Here is a 17,599-nt window from a genome sequence, read left to right as displayed (position 1 = left end):
TAGTCTTGGGCTTGTCTACGTCTCTAAATTTTATCAATGTATCTCTTGCTTCTCTTTTTTCACTTTCATGTTTCTTTCTTTAACTGTTTTCCCCCTGTCTCCCATAGTAATTGTTTTCTTCTTCTAGATTAAAATGTGACAACTGGCCTTATCAGTTTTCTTTACAAACAAGTGAGATTTCACACAATTTCGCTTTAAGCTGCATACTGTAGCTCTGTGTCTTTATTCGTCTCTCTTGTTTTCACTCCATGCTGCTGCTGTTGTTGTTGCCACCATGCTGCAAAGTCACACAAAAGACTGGTCTGCAGCCTAACAGATGCACTGCTTCAAAGGACCCTCTTTAAAGAGTAATTTTGATACAAGTGATTCCTAACTTGCTATAGACACTGTTGGATGAGAGGAGGGTTGTAAGTTGGTGTGATCTAGGCCAGACAGGCTTCCTGTGAACATCTATACTGAAGCTGACTTCTGAAAGGCAGTGTAACTACAAGTGGAGCCTTTGAGGGGATCTTACTGAGCATACAACCTGTAGCCAGTGAGTGGTAGTGTGTGGTATCAGCTGTAACAATAGTAAGATAATCAATAGAGTGGATGTGCTGTAGCTGCTAATTCATGGCACATAGCCTTTACAGTGTGTATCCTATATCCTGGCTTTGCGGCCTGGGCTGTTCAGCCTTGACTACCAGCTCAGAGTAGCTGAGCCTCCTCCTTCACTCTGCTCCTTCTGCATGCCTTGTTGGCTGCATCCTCTTGTGGCACAGCCAGTTATGTAGCTGTAGAGCAAACAGACTGCTGAGCATTGGACCACATAATATTTTACTGTAGGTCTACGGCCCAATACTGTCTGTGATGATACTTTAAGGTCTTGGTTTATGTCTGCTTGCATCTTTCATCGCCCAGCTTCCCTAAAGACACCTAATTTGTGCCTGGTCAGTCATTTCTGCCCAGTCCGTAAAAATGTCTCTCATGACTTTTTTTAACTTTTTACTGCAAACATTTGGAGCCTAGGTTTCTGTCTCAGTCTACATACTGCTACTTTGCAACAGCAAATATGTTTTAAAGGAAGTATATTTCTGCCTCACCTGTATTATTTCAACATACTGAGAAGTTGTTCAACATATCTGGCAAGTTCTTGCAATGCGATATGCGCCTGTAGCAACTAAAGCAGGATTAAACTTTTTTTATGTTTATGTTCATGTACTAGGTGAAAGGCGAACTCCACCAATTTTACATGTCAAAGTCTGTGTACAGGTCTTTGGGAGTACTACTGCATACTGTGTGTGAAAAAGGTTGTATAAAGTATTGTGCAGCCCCAGAGGGAGCTTCACAAAATCTATCTTAAGTGATGTCACTCGAGTCAGCGTTGGTTGGGGCTGAAGAAAACATGGCCAGACCTGTATAGCCCATTAGCTAGCGGCTTGAGGCTACATTTGCAGCTATTACACACTTTAACTTAGGTGTCAGGTTTTGACAAGGAAGTAGAATGGTCGCTGGTTCTGCTGCATCAATTTTGATCCTTTTGAATCCTGGTCACCTGCACTTTGTATGCCCAACTAGGCTTTCTATCAACATATTGAGCAGACATTGTTAAACACATCTGGAAAGTCCCAAAATGTTGATATTAAATGTGTGTGACCAATCTCAACAACTTATGTTAGGTACACAAACACAGCTTTTTCTTCATTTAAAGAAGCTTTGCCACTGAACATAATCCAACAAGGCAATTACATTTCCTACATTAAATATTTGGCAAAATTAGTAGTATATAAATATAATTTCTAGGAGAAAGGGTTCCTCAAAATTATTACAGACCATACCTCTGTTGTGTGTCATCTATCTTGTTACTGATAGGCTTGGTTTTCCTGCCAAGTGCATACACTTTAATTAAACACCTTACCCTGCTTGTTGAAAGGATTTGTGTTGCTGTGTGTGAGCACCATAGACTGTATATTAATGGACAGCAAATATGTTATCTCACCCATTGTTTGGTGGAGATTTGCCATGCGTCGCCAAGTTTGCCGTTACGGGCGCAGACATCCTGGTTGCGGATGTGACGATTTTAGAAGAAAGGGAGGAGTGAGGGAGGAGTGAGGGAGGACTGAGGGAGGGGTGAGGGAGGACAGAGCAAGGAGCGGCTTACACTCTGGGTTACGTTACACACTTTCACTGGCAATCACATCATAGCCACGCCCTAAAACAGCCCCCTGCTTTATCGCCGATTTTAAAATCAACAAGATCATAATTCAAAAAATGAAAATCATTCTGTGTTGCAAAAGACTTAAAACTAGTGATTGAGATCATAAACCCATTATGAAAATGTTTACTGAGGTAGTAAATCAAGTAAGAAGTGGGTCACTTTCTCATAGACTTCTACAGAAACCAACCTCCTTTTGCAACCGCACGTGTCGCCCTATGCTAGAATTCAGATAGAATGCAGGTTTAAGGCATTTGCAGCACTTCGTCCAACCGGATGCATTGTCCATTAATATTTACAGTCTATGGTGAGCACGGACAGCAACTGACACCTTTTACCGTTTTTTGGTTTAGGTGTGAAGGCAGCACAGCATCGGTTGCTCCAATAATGAACAGAATCCTAAATGCATCAGACCTACTGCTAAAGTTCCCTACAACAAAGCATCTTCCTCTCTACACGTGCTTACCTTATCCATATTCCCTGCCGGGTTTGATGATGCCTCAGTACATCTTCTTCCATTGAGCAACCCATTTTTTTTTTGTTAGACTAAATCTTGATGTAGAAGCAGCTTAATTTCATGATTATCTTTAACATCTTTTTTTAAATCAATCTAGTTATCATTAACATGTCTCAACCACATAAGAAAGTCAGCAAAGAGAAAATAATAATTCTCATCCCTTAATGCATTTTATATATAATTGTATTGATTAATTTTTGGGTGTTTTCATGCTCATCTTTTGAAATGCTTGCACAAATTATTTTCATGTGTATCCTCCCTCTTCGACACCCACATGCACACACACACCCCACCACAAAGACACAGTAACCGCTCGTTTTCACATTTTTATATCCCTATAGTTTCCTACTCATTATCTCTCCGATTCTACGAATAGCACCTGCCCGCTTGTCTGCTGCACTGGGATTTCTCTGCGCTCTGGGTGGATGTTTGAAACACTTGTTAGCTGGCTGCTTCCCACCTGTTTTTGATTCAGGGAGGAAGGGAGGGATGATGAAAGACCCCGTTTGTCACAATATAGGCTTGTATCGTATCATCTGTGAATATTGAAAAGAATAGCCGACTATATATCTAAGCTACAGCGCCGTGGCCAAATGATCTTATCAGAAAATACAAGATCTTTGCTGAAGTAAGTCTCTAAAAAAATTGCTTATGAAAGATAAAATCTTGCCCCTCGATTTATTCTGAGCTACATGCAATTATAGGATAGAGAAATGCAGACTGATTCTCACTGCTGCTCATGTTGCTCTGAATGATGTCAGCTAAATAGATTAAAACAGTGGAGTTTTAAAATTAAAATGTTCACCATTTATGAAATTGGCATCATTTCCAGGTCAAGGACAGATTACATCAAAGTCAAACTTGTCAGTGAAATTATTGAATTGCATGTGCTTAAAAAAACACATTAAAAGACACCAATCCTCTTTATTTTTGAAGAAAGGAATGCAAATCAGACAATTTGGATTTAAAAAAAATTAATACATTATAATAATTGTTTTTGTATGTAACCAGAGAGCTCTGGAAAGAAATGTTTAATTGCACTGGTTTTATTCAGGGAGCATGTTTATGTGCGAGCCTGCATCTGCATTTATTCTTCCGTTTGTAAGATGCGGGGGCATGCTTGCTTAAGGACCGGGGATTTTGTAGAATTATTTGATTGTTGCTGCAATAAAGAGAGAGACAAGTGAAAAAGAGGAAGAATGGTTGAAGGGAGCAAAGCACATACAGAGACAAAGTGTTTGTGTCTGAGAGCAGACAGAGAGAGGTTTGACAGTGAGGATGATGGAGAGACATGGAGGGAAATGCTGCAAGAAGGGGGAGCACACAGGGAGCGTGGTTTTAAGAAATTATTTAGGTAAAGATGTTTTTTGACAGATGAATGGAGAAAAAAAGCTGATGAGTTTAAGATCAACTGGGCATGGTGTTAAAACACACCCAGAAAAACAAAAGAGATAGAAGAAGGGAGAGGGAGAAAGGAGGGGAGGGCATGTGGGTGCCCAGAAGATGAATGCCTGCTTTGATCCTCTCCCTTTCCCTTGTTCCCTCTATGTAGTTTTCCTTCCTCTCCACTTCACCCTCTCATACATCCTCATATGCTCGCTTTCACCTCCTCTGCCCTTTTGTTTTCTCTTCTCTGTGCTGCCTTCTTTGGTTTTATTTCCCAGCAGCACACTTGGCTCCACCTCGTGTGTATTATGTGATAAACTAATGTCTTAGTAACCGTTTCATCAGTCTGTTTATCTTCATATACTTTCCCTTTGCTGCTTCTCCCAGTTCTCTCTTTAAGGTTCGACCCCTCTGGCTCATCCACTTTCCTTTATCAGTTGGCCCATCTATTTTGCACTTGTCTTACTCAGTATCTTGTAATACAATCCGGTGACAGCAGGCGGCAGTCAAGCCCATTCCTTTGCCTGTAACCCATGTTGATTCTATGACATGCAGTAGGTTGTTTTTGTGCTTTATTGCATCATTTACATGTGATTTATGCAGATGAGTGAGTATGTGTGAGGAGAGGGTGGTGTGTGTTTATTTCTTTCTGGGTGCGATGAAAACTAGTAAATGTCATTAGAAGTACCACAGGGAGGCAGAAGAAATTTTCATAGATTTTCTGTCTCGTGTACTACTGTCAGGATATAGTGACAGTTTCAGCATACATGACAAAAAGTTATTTTTGTAAAAGTTGCCTACTAAACCTTTAATTCAATTGAAATGTGGAAAGAGCTTACGAGATCAAGCCCAACCAACATCACTGAGTTGAAGCAGTTTTGTGCAGAGGAATGCACCAAAATTCTCCAAGACAATGTGTAGGACTGATCAGTAGATACAAAAAACGTTTTAGACAAAAAACACATCAGACATCATCAGAGCAAAACGAAGCAGCATGTCTCCTGTTCTCCCTGAGCAGTGTGACATTCGTCGTCTCCCAGCGGGGTGCTGTCATCTCAACACCAGCCTCCGTCCACACATTCTCACCTACTGTAAACATGTTTGACTTTATCGGTTGACTTTTCTGCCATCTGGCCACTCCACACAGGTCAAATGTAGACATGCAACAATGTGCAAGCTCACAGTTTGGCCCCAAGAGACACTGTCCCATTTTCTTTTCCCCTTTTCTGGTTAAAGGGCTATTGAGGGCATGAGATTTTCTACTGTGTCTGTCACATCAGTGCTATACTGTATTAGTCTCTGTGAAGTGCAGAGGTATGAGCTTTAGGTCCTAATTACATGGCCTGATGAGTACCTTTTTACTGGGTCAGCTAGAAAGAGGTCAGGATTTTTAATGTGCCTTATTTTGTAAACTGTGGTTTGATCCTATGGCTAAATGTATGCTGACATATTTTAGTAGCTTAATCAAATTGGGTTTTATTGCATGACCGTGTAATCCCTCAATTATCATGCCTGTTGGTTTTGAAGTTGATAGTTGGCAATACCAAATCTGAATGAATCATACGAAATTCACCCATTTCTACTTTTGCTGTAATACAAGCAGGGTCAGGTTTGAAAGTTAAAAGTGCAGAAAGCATCAGACATGTATAGATTGTGTACATTTGTTTATTACAGTGAGTGTGACCAACATTTCATACTTCCATCAAAGAAAAGCGTGTATAATTGCTGTCTTATTTTTCACACTTGAGTTGGGTGTTTCAAAAGCTGTTTATGTTTAAGTGGGAGTTTGTGATCAATGAACTTTTGTAATCATTGTATGTTGTGCTTTCATACATGCATGGCAGCTTTCTTTCTTCATTTTTGAAAAGCACACTTCTTAAGATTTGTTTGATCGAATGTACATGTTGACAAGCCCATGTCCTTCTATAGCTGGACAGGTGTACCCCGGATTTCAAAAGGAAAATATAAGAGTGTGTGATTTGCTAGAAGAAGAGGACACATACAGGGTTAGTGTCTGAGGTCTTAATCTAAAGCTGCCAGATCTTTTGAGATGAAACAGAATGAGAGCGTTTAGGGGTTAAATGGTGTATATTTAATTATGGTCTTTTCTGTCACTTCACAAGTACAGATGAACCAGATTTAGGCCAGGACAAGTTAAATTGAATTAAAACTTTGGAATTAGAACAGTAACATATTGTTTTGAAATGTTTCTCCTACAAATACATCATCAAACGTTTTTTTTATTTTACCCACACATTTCAAAAGGGGAGGTAGTTGATATGAAAAGTCTGAACAATTATAAGGAAAGAGAATCAAAGGGTTCAGGTAAAGACTTGTGGACCAACAAAGTGAACAGTCCTCTTAGCGGAGGCGACAGGTGACAGACTGAAGATGAGGCATAGCAGACAAGAAATACAGTTCTATATTATCACTCAAAAATCCTTTTCATGTTGTTTATTTTAGTCACGATTGGGAGCTGAAAGAGAAATTAATTGGCACTGGTTGTGAAAAATAGTTATCTGTGTGAAATTCAAAAAGTGTGTCCTGACACTTGGAGGAAGCCGCCATGGGACGACCCTGAATAAACAACCCGCGTGGAGAGGAGACAGAATGATGTCGGCCTGTGTTGACCCTCCCTGACCCTCCTGCTGCTGAAGTTTCACAATAGTTTCATACTGCACATGCACACGGTGCTTTAGAAATAATTTATCATGCAAATTATTATTCCAAGGTGATCTGTGCAGGATGTGCTAATTAGAAACCATCAACTTGAAGTTGCTTTGACCTTTATTAATATTTAGACAAACAACAGAGTGCAGAGTGTACAGGAAGTTGAAATTTTTTCATTTGACAGAGAAGGGAGATGTAATGTCATTAAGAGCTCTAAGCCTTTATTTTCTGTTTGTCTTAAGAAGACAAGTGATGGCTCCATTTACTGGAACTTTTGTTATTTTATTCGTACTGAGAAGTTTTCCTGTAATCAGATATTAATAATCCCAGAATGAATATTTAGTGTTATAACTTGTGTCTTCTCATGTATTATTCCGCACAAACGGTTGTTAAAGCTCTGACTAACATCCTTGATAAGCACAACCAATGTTAATGCTAATGTAGCGTGGAAGTAGATGCAAAACAACATGCACAATCTCCCAGGGAGGCTTTCCGCTGTTGTCTTCAAATGTTTGTTTAAACTTTGATGGGTGTTCATAGACCTCCCTTGCTTGCTCGCTCCCACCTTTTTACACCTTCCTCCCTCGCTCCCTCCCTCAAGCCTTCTGTAGCTTGGCAAGAAGAGAAATTTTCAACACAGCGTGCCTGTGTCAGAGTTCCTCCTCAGACATGGGAATGCACCCACATGCCTACAGACATATTCAAACACACACATGGATAAACACACTCACCCACCCACCCACTCACAAAAACACACAAAGCGCATGTAGATGGAAAAGAACATGGAAAAATATGGAGCTGCTTGATATTCTTGGACTATATATATAAACTACAAGCTAGGGGTGTTTGTATGGTTTGCTATTGTGTGTGTGTGTGTGTGTGTGTGTGTGTGTGTGTGTGTGTGTGTGTGTGTTTTTTCTGTGCTCCTCATAATTTTGCTTCTAAAGGCCTCGGGGCATGTGTGTGTCACTGAATACATCGTCTGCCACAAACAAATTTGAATACATTAGGTTTGTATATTGCCACGGTAACGTACAGATCAATAATTAGATTTTTCCAATTCATAAAGGGAATCATTCACATATTTTCAGTGACTGTAAGGGAAACGGTAAAAGGAAAGTTCCAAGGATCTGACAGTGGAGCATGTAATGTAAGGAGTATAAATTAGGTCACCCCCCCCCCTACCTTGTTAATTAGGACTCTTCAGTTTAAAGTTGAAATGTGTTACATGTAACATGTCCCCCCCTTCCTCTCCCTATAGCATTAGTCCAAGTGGGTACTCTGTTACTTGCTGAAGAGTATAAACATGTTGGAAGAGGTTCTCTCAGTGGTTTCTCGCTTGTTCAGCCATCTGCCACTTTTCCTGTTTTGTGCCATAAACCATAAAGAGAAATCTCCATCTAATCCTTTGAAATATCATTTTGAATAAATAAAAACAAAAAGTGCAAAAATGTTTAGGCAACTAAAACAAATGTGGTCTTAGATGTTGTTGTTGCATCAAAAGCTGACAATTAAAAGAATAGTTTGACATTTCAAGAAAAACACTTTCCAGTTGAGCACTATATAAGAAGGTCACCTAGCACAGTGTTACGCTGGTTGCCAAGCAACTCCCCATGAAAACCACAACTTGTCTTTTTTGAAATTTCAGTTTGTGTACTGAAAAAAAGCAGATATGATTTTTTTTCTCGGGAGCTTTAGGGGTTCTCGTAGTTGGACATTTGAACAGAGTGAGGGAAGCTGTTTCCACCTTCTTCCAGTCTTTATGCTAAGCTAATTGACTCCTTGGTTTAACTCCAGCTTAACGCACAGCTCATGCACAGGCATGAGAGGGGAATTTCTCATGTAACTTTCAGTAAGAAAGCAAATTGTAAAGATTATTTTCCAAAATGCCAAGCTATTACTCTAAAGCTTCACTCACAATAGATATAATTTATTTAAAACAAATATCCACACTCCCAAACACACCCTTTGTATTGCTATCTGCTGCCCTATTTCAACATTACTCAAATAACATTGTCAAAACTGCAGGAGCAGCTTTTTTCCCATTAGTTTCTAACATCAAAAGTCAATTTGTCCAAAGTCAAATTTTGCCCAAAGTGTTTATGCACTTCATATTTTGTATTTGATGTTGTTTGCTGATGAACATCGTCCGTTCATCTTGTGAAAACACTGTGCTTCTTCTTCTTTTTTTAAAGCTGTGTCATCATTACAGCACTCTTGTTCCTTTATCATTCCTAAATTAATCAAATCCACAGACATTTTGACCTGTTGTGCAGGAAGAGCACAGGTGAAACTAATAACAGAAACCATGTCTCCTTTCCAGCAGTTATTGCAATGCACCAGTTCATAATGTCATTAGTTACATCTGTGATAGGCAAGTCAAAATGTCTGCTTCTGTGAAAAAGATTTATTCAGTCAATGTCCTTGCTTGAGGTCTTTTTTGTTTAGTTACATAATAATAAGTATTATTTATCTGGTAAAGTGCAATGGTATTGCATCATTAACCTTTAATATGCTACACATATTGTAACCCCTTCTAGCCAACAGCAGCCACACTGCTGTTTCTTTCCTGCCTCATGTGCCTCATACCAGTTCAGCCTGCCAGGAGAGGCTCCTTGTGTTTTGGTGCTGATGAATTTGTCCTTCACATACAATAGAAGTTCATCTCGCAAACAATAAGTCTGCAGATTATGATTACTAATCAGCAGCTTGCCATATTTAAACTCACATTTTCGGACTTGTAGTTTTAGTTGCAGGCGTATTCCCCTTAAAACAAATACTGCACTCCGTTCTCTGTTAGAGAAGCCAACTGTACAGTTGCAAATCAGTGTTTTCTCCTTTAGGGAACTAGGCAAAGGAGTTAGAATGCTGTTCACCGGAGTATAAATGAGTAATTAGGTAGTTGTGCATCTGTCTTATCTGTGCAGAATAGCATGTTTTTATTAAATGTTTTCTATCTCTGTAATGCCCTACAGTAGATCCGTTCAATCTGTTATGCATTGATAATACAAATTTATCATCAAATAATAATAAATAAATAATAAATAGTTATGAAGGTCATATTTTTATTTTTCATGGCTTGTGCCTTGCATACAGCTGGCTTTTTAAATGTAAGTTATGCAGATAGCCACACACACATATACAATATATATTATTCATCTTGTCTTCTGCTTTTCCCAGGGTTGTTTTTTTGTCTCTCTCCCTTCTTGACTTCTCCACCACTCTACTCTTTTTAACCCCATTTGTGTCTCACCCCCACAACTATCTCCCATCCTGGTTCAGTTCTTCTTCTTTCTCACCATACAGCGTTATTTTCCTTGATCGGCCTCCATTTATTTCTTTACCCTCCCACTCTGCATACTGACTCTGCTGAAGGGATCTCTCTCTTGCTCTGTATCTTTGTCAGTGCTCTCTCTTTCCCCCTCTCTTTCTGTCTTTCTCCTTATTTGTCTCCCTCTGTCTCTATCTCTACCTCCCTCCCTCCCTCTCCCTCTCCCTCTCCTCCACATCCCTCACTATCTCTCCACGCACACTTGATTCATTTTACACATTACGGAAGCATCCATCATTTTGCTCTGTGAAGGAAAAAATCTCTGCTTTTTTTTCTTTTAACTGTGACAATATTTTTCACTTCTCTCTTTTTTACGGCTGTCTTTTCTTTTCCAACTCCTACACTCTCTTCTGTGGATCCAATCCTAAAGCTGGAACCAATATGTTTTATTTCCAGCTGGTTATCATGGCAGGGACCGTTCTGTTGGCGTACTACTTTGAGTACACGGACACGTTCCCCGTGCACATCCAGGGTTTCTTCTGTTTCGACAAAGCCTACTCCAAGCCGTATCCAGGACCAGAGGACAACAGCAAGGCGCCGCCTGTACTTGTCTACTCCCTAGTCACCGCCATCCCCACTGTGACGGTGAGTGTTCAACTTGTTTAAGAAAAGTACTTCCACAGGTGCTCATCATGCAAACACACGGCAGACATGACAATCCCCCACATGCATACACATACATATACGGTAGTTCTTCCTCATTTACACGTGGTGTTTGTGGATTGAAAGAGGGGAGAGCTGTGTAGGTGTGTATCCTCGTGGTCTCACTGCTCCGTTTGTGTGGATGTGTTCTCTGTCATAACCATGGCAACGGGCACTATATTTGTCCTCCATAGAGCAGTCAGTTATAGCTACAGTGTACAGAGAGTCTGTCCTTATTTCAAGCATGCACGGTACTAAAACAGAATAAAACATCAGCTTTATTCGTGCACAAGAAGAGGCACAGTTTTTGTTATTTTTTGTCAAACCATCTTCATCCAAGGCTATAAAATGCATATTGAAGCACCTTTAATAATTAAACAGCTATTCTGAATTGCAATTTGTAGGTCAGGAGTTCTTGGCAACATGCAAAGAAGAAAAAATAAATATTCAACAGCTTGATTTTGCCGTTTATTGATATACAATAAGTCATTCATTTTCCCCAAATCAGTTTAATATGAATATTATGAATAAGGCACAATTACTATGAGTCTATACTAAAATCCTTTACAGTGGCCATACTTTCTTGTCAGTCGAGCGGGATATTCATATTATTATTAATGAAACATAGCTTTACATTCTCATCAAAGCTCTGTCTTAATGACTGTGTTTATGGTCCCCCAGGGCTTGTCTCTTTAATTTCCAAACAGTTAAGTGGCATTACAATATGGCTGCCTCTGAACCACAAATCTGGGCAGCATACATACACACACAAAGACACACACATACAAGTACAAGTTTAACACAAGCAGATGCACATAATCATACAAGATACAAGTTAAAGGCAGACCTGGGAAATTCATTTCTCACTATTGAAAATATAGGCCAGTTTCATTCCTGTATCTACAACAATTCTAACATATTTGTAGATGTTTTCTAGGGTATTATTCTGAGACTTGTTTGTCCATTTGGGGGTGATAGGAGATTCCAATCCTGTCTTTTGAAATTTGGTTGTAGCACTATTATTTGGTTTACATTTTGGATCAGACATTTTGCTCATGGAGAGACATATTCTAGTGATTGTATCTAACACAATGGTATACACAAATGAACACATATGACAGTGAGGTACACAGCTGCACTGTGTATGTGTCTTTGTTTGTAGCTGAACATGCACTGAACTGGATGGGGGCTGCAGGCACCAGGGATTGCGAGCTGTGCAGCGTGAGAGCGGAGTAGCGTGATTTTGCCTGGAGTGTGAAGCGGCTTTTTTGAAAGTCAGAGCATCTGTGTTCTCTCTCGCTCCAAGATAGCGTTCCATCCCACAAGCCTCTGTTCAGATATGATAAAAGAGAAGCAGATATTCATCTCTCTTTTCTCTCAATTTTGACTCAGACTTTTAGCCATTAACAGAAAGTGGACGCGTTCCTCAACTGGCTTATACAAGCTTTGTGTCTGTGTGACTGACAGCTCCAACTGATTTTTAAAGTTACCAGAAACTGCTCTTCTTCTTCCTCCAGACCCTCTCTCTTTTTTGCTGCTGTCTCTTTGTATAATGATGGAGGAGGCATACAACTCGGGAACCGCAGTTTCCTGCTGAAACATATAAAGCAATAGCCACCCATTTACTGTACTTCCATACGTTGGCAGACAGGTCATAAAAACAGTAGTCAGCTCATTGCAGCAGAGACTGTGTTGTTCTGAACTTTATTCCTTAGTGTGGGTCAAGTCCAATACATGTTGGATCCTACACTTTCCATAATGCAACTCAAAAATGTCTCTCATTAGACCCTTCCTGCCTGATAAACAACCCCCTCTTTGTAGTGCAAGCTGTTTGTTTGCCTAAATCTGTAGAACTCCTATCTTAATCAGAGATAACCCAGATGACATCACCAGGGATGACATACCTTCAGAGCAACTGAAAATATTTTACAGTGAACCCTTTTCACAGGCTGAGTAGTAACCTTCATGATGAGATAAATCCGTGGAGTGCCTCTTTGAATAAATTTGCACAGCCTTTAAGTGAATCTGTTAAATCTTTGTTAAGAATACTTTGAGGGTAGTCCACTCCACTTAGATACTGTGGTGGCCACTGCCCTGCCCACACCAGCCACTCATAATGCTGCCCCCGCTTTCAAGTTTGCCACACCTACAGTACATATTAGAGCACACTGACAGAGGTAGTGCTCTGTTCAAATCAAAGCTGTTGACCCCAAAGTGACATAAACGTAAATAATTCTATAATTACTTTCATATCTCAAAATCTACTATTTGCTGCTTTGACATTTACTGTACATTAATGACTTTATAAAAGATAACTTATTGAAGGCTGCGTTTGGCTGCTTGCACACAAAGTGAGGTGAGACAATATCATAGGCATGACTCTGGACGTCTTGACATCTTTTTTTGCAAATTCACACATAATTTATCCCTTAAAAGCCCAGAATGGCATCAATGCTACGCTAGACAGCAGTGTGTGTGTAGTCTATATCCATGGCATTCCACTTCCGGGGTTGCTCTGGTGCTGCCAGAAATTCCACCGGATCCCGCTCTTTTCGCCTGGATGTCCATTGCCTTTCACTTTCTTTGTGTTGGGTCGATTTCTGAGGACTATGGTTAACTGCTCCTCCGATCTCTGCAGTCTAAATTGAAACAGTTAGCTAGACTATCTGTCCAATCTCAGTTTTCTGTTGCACAACTAAAACAAATTTTTAACATACGTGTTCCACCCAAACAAGTTCCTTCCCTGGGCTATTTTATAGCAGCACCGTGACTTTCTCCAGTGCTTAGCCCCACCCATGGCGATTGGGATTAGTTTAAAGAAATGCAAATAAACAGAGCATTTTTTTCTCCCATTCTGTAATGCAGTGTGGACTAGTCAGACCCTTCTTCGCACCGCTATGGAGGAAGGTCTGGCAATGCATAACAATTCTGTAACACAAGGCTCAGAGAACATTCCAAAATCCAGGTGAACTGACCCAAACAAGTTTGAGTGCCAGCGTCCATATGTTGCAGCCATCAAAGCCAAATTCTTTTCTTAATTTTAGTCACAAAACCAGTATTAACCCAGAGCACATTTTCCCCAATCCCGGAATGCTGTGTGGACTAGCATTGCAAGACTAGTGTGTGTGTTTTTAGTGTTTGATGAGGAATACAAATTTTGTTTTTGAAAAAGTAAACAACTCCAGTCTTCCATATACTGTACAACACTGACAGATTGGGTTGCATACAATCTTGCATCCACAATCACTCATGACTGCAGTTAAATTGTTTGACTGTTTGAGCAAAAAAATACAAGTCATATATTTATTATAAACCCATAGTGAAGCCTATATGATACACAGATAATAGCCATAAAGTCTAAATGGCCATAATAGAAGAGAGCACCAATGTCCAAAAACAAAACTCATAAACACTGGCAGGTGAAGCCTGCATGCTTCTTTCTGTCCACTCACAAGTGGTGCAAGTATGAAAATATTGCACAAATCAACCAGTTAAAACTGCATATATTAAAGCCCTGGCCTTGAATAGATTGAATCCCAGAATTCCTAACTATACTAATGTTAGTTAACTCAGTGGTTCCCAAAGTAGGGTAAAGGGGCCCACAGGGGTCATTGAGGGTGTTCCAGGGGGTCCCAGCAAAAAGAGGAATAACTTTTTTATATTTTTATAATTTCATCCTTAAGTAACACAATTGGTGATTGGTTTCATACCTGAAATAAAACATCTGAAAGCATAAATCTTATCAAATGGGGGTCAGCGTTCTAATTTGTGTCAGTTTAGGTGTCCTTCACGTGAAAACGTTTTGGAACCATTTAATTAGCTAACTCATTCCACTACTACCACTAGGCCACTAGTACATTTTCAAGTACTGGCACAGAGCTAAAACAAAGTGTGGCAATAGGTCTGGCTATGTGAAACTAGCTAACTACCTAAGCCTGGTACCTAAACTGTGGAAGTAGGTGGTAATGTTGCCAATATCATTTCACTTTTCTACTCTGCCAATATAATGCAGGAGGGTTTTGACCGTCTAAACCCCGGTGCTTGCAGCTTCGAAATATCCATTCATCTTGGGGATTTGTACTAATGGCTGTGATTCCTGCTGCAATTTCTCTCTATGATTATTGTTTTCAGCTCCAGTTAGATTTTGCAATAGGTTATGACAATCATAGGCCATTGAAAGGTGAAAATGTGACTTGTACCACAATTGGGTTTGGGCTTTATAATGCAGCAGCAGGTTGAAAGAAAATCAACAATATCTCTTAAGCCTGATCAAAAGTCTTGAAACAGACATGGTGAAAAGCAGCTGTGATCTCTCACGGCAAATTTCATGTCAAATTGAACCTGTATGATTTAAATAACTCCTACCAGAGTTGACATGATTTGAATATTGATGTAATTACTGGATTAGTATTAGAGCAGCAATACTGTGTGTGTGAGGCACAGACAGACAAAGAGAGACGAAGTGAGAGGGTGAGTGAAATAGAAGCACTTGTGTAGTACTTGGCAAATGCGCTGTAAGTTTCAGTGGATCAGTGGAGGTAGGTGTGTGGGTGGATGACAGCGCACTCTCCTTCGCTGCCACTAAACATTTTTGTGTGTGCAGGTGGGAGTTGGGAGGTGGGAGAATGTGTGTGTGTGTGACTAGTGCTAGGATCTTAATACTAGTCAGAGTGGCTACAGGCAATCTATATCGCACAGACACATACATACGTGTACAGTGCATAGCCTAAAAACCAAATATGCAACAGATGCAGTACAGGTGACATTTCAGTACTCATGCCAATAATCTTGCAAAGATAGCGAAAAGAGCTGATTGTGATTGGATGAGAAATATAAACATATACCATTGTGACACCCTATTGGTTTGTACATGATTCGTTACATCTGCACATGACACAAATCATGTCACATTGGTTGGTAGCCAGGAAGACCGGCCAACCCTTCTAAATCCCTGGTCATACCTGGAAGAGGTTTTCAAGATGTTTTTGGATGCAAAAACAACTCCTTCTGAATGTGCTGCAAGCTCTGCGCACCTAAGTACCACGGGCTAATTATTTCCAAAACTCGCCGTCTAATTTGAAAAGCATATTGATATTATTTTTTCCCCTTACATCACTTTTACTTTTATACTTTAAGTAGTTCTGAAACCAGTACTTTCACACTTTTGCTTGAGTAAAGAAAAAGAAAAGAAAAAGAAGTATTTTTAAACCCTAGTATCTATACTTCCACCTGAGTAATGAATGTGAATACTTTGACACCTCTGCTGATTGCACACTACAAACCCACCCATCAGCTGATACATGTTACATGTAAGTTGTGACCAATCACAGGATCAAATGGTAATTGTAGGCTTAAGATGCATGTGGCACAATGTGAGCAGCCTTTGTAGCACGTGGAGACTCACACTGCACCACACACTTGTAAGCTCAAGCAAGAGGATATGAGGCAGTGATTGAATGAAGTTTTGAAGAGGTTTATTTCTCCATCTTTTTTATGTGGGTCAGGAGCATAATGCTAAATACGTTTGCCTTGGAGAACTAATTCTGCTAAAAAAAGGTCTTTCAAACTGTTCAGGGAGGCAAAGGGAGGGTGAACTCTGAAAGGAGAGACAGACTGGGTTCAAAATGCAGCACACAATGGGAAGAAGGGTGAGAGGAAACAAAAAGAGCTAAACCTAAAAAAGGAGACGGCTAAAGGAGGAGGAGTGAAGGAGAGGAAAGAGAGAACAAGAGAGTCCGCCCGATACCAGTCAGAGGCAACTCGCGACTCCAAGTTTTGTTTTCTGCTGTCTGTTAAACCTTGAGAAGAATCCTTCATGCATAATGCAGCTCCATGTGACAGCAAGATGGGGATTGAGGCAAACCATGTCATCCACGCTATGCCAGAGTTTATTAAGTGAGAGCTCTTGACACACATAACTGCATTAGGCTGTTGTTGCCGTCATATCTTGGAAAACAGATGCTGGATGTGGTCAAAGGCTCATTTTGTGTGGACATTGTAATATTCTGTATGTAGTCCAACATCAGTGGGAAGAGATGAAGGGGGACAATGGTCTGGGTTGAAGAGGAAATCTGGCAGAAGAAAAGCAGATGCAGAATTAAGTATATGCAGGATGCTAAGGAAGGTTATTCTCTTCGCTTCCAGAGGCCAAAGGTCAGGGTGAGCTAAAGGGAAAGGAAGCAGGGCTCTGTTTTTAGAAATGTTGATTTCGTTGTGGTTTATCTTCTCCGCCACACAGATAAACATGGAGACATGGAAATATGCAGCAAAATCACCAAATCCAATCTTCTTGATTGAATCTCAGAAATTAGATGGACATGTTAGAGCTTACTGTATTTGACTACACTTTTGTTCTCTTTCTGCCATAAACACTTAAATGTCATCTCCCTGCTAGGTATTTGAGGTAGACACATGTGATTGGTGGTGGGAGGCTGTAGGTGAGCCCTGCGACAGCATATTTCCCTGACTGCTACATTGTTATCCTAATGTTTAAGAAAAAAAGTTGTTCAGAAAAACTGGGCTTTTCCTGTTCTCAATTTTCACCTTTCTCTATTCTGTATTGACCTTCTATTGTTATTGTAATGGAAGTTGTCATCTTTGACAAGCAACCCAAAAGAAATCTGCTCACACACAAACAGACCATTGCGCATAGATGTACAATGACACATTCCCATTCTTCAATCAGGAGAACTCCATCAGGAGTTAATTCGTGCTATCATCTTTTTTTTTCTTCTTCTGAAATTTTTCCAGTTGATTGCAATTATCATCGGTCTTGTATTTTGCCACACAAGTTAGGGAAGTGTTTTCACACACACACACACACGCACACACACACACACACGCACACACACACACACAC

General features: G+C 40.1%; 1 protein-coding gene across 1 annotated transcript in view; it reads left to right on the top strand.

Annotated features, from left to right (window-relative positions):
* The window catches only part of plppr2b (phospholipid phosphatase related 2b), a 46,622-nt gene that overhangs the window by 8,333 nt on the left and 20,690 nt on the right, over positions 1–17,599 (top strand). Inside the window, 1 exon segment of the mRNA XM_032500892.1 lies at positions 10,495–10,683. Within this exon segment, the coding sequence (XP_032356783.1) occupies positions 10,495–10,683 (189 nt within the window).

The sequence above is a fragment of the Etheostoma spectabile genome, chromosome 2, assembly GCF_008692095.1.
Source record: "Etheostoma spectabile isolate EspeVRDwgs_2016 chromosome 2, UIUC_Espe_1.0, whole genome shotgun sequence".
Lineage (NCBI taxonomy): Eukaryota > Metazoa > Chordata > Actinopteri > Perciformes > Percidae > Etheostoma > Etheostoma spectabile.
This window is presented reverse-complemented; position numbering and strand designations above follow the sequence as displayed.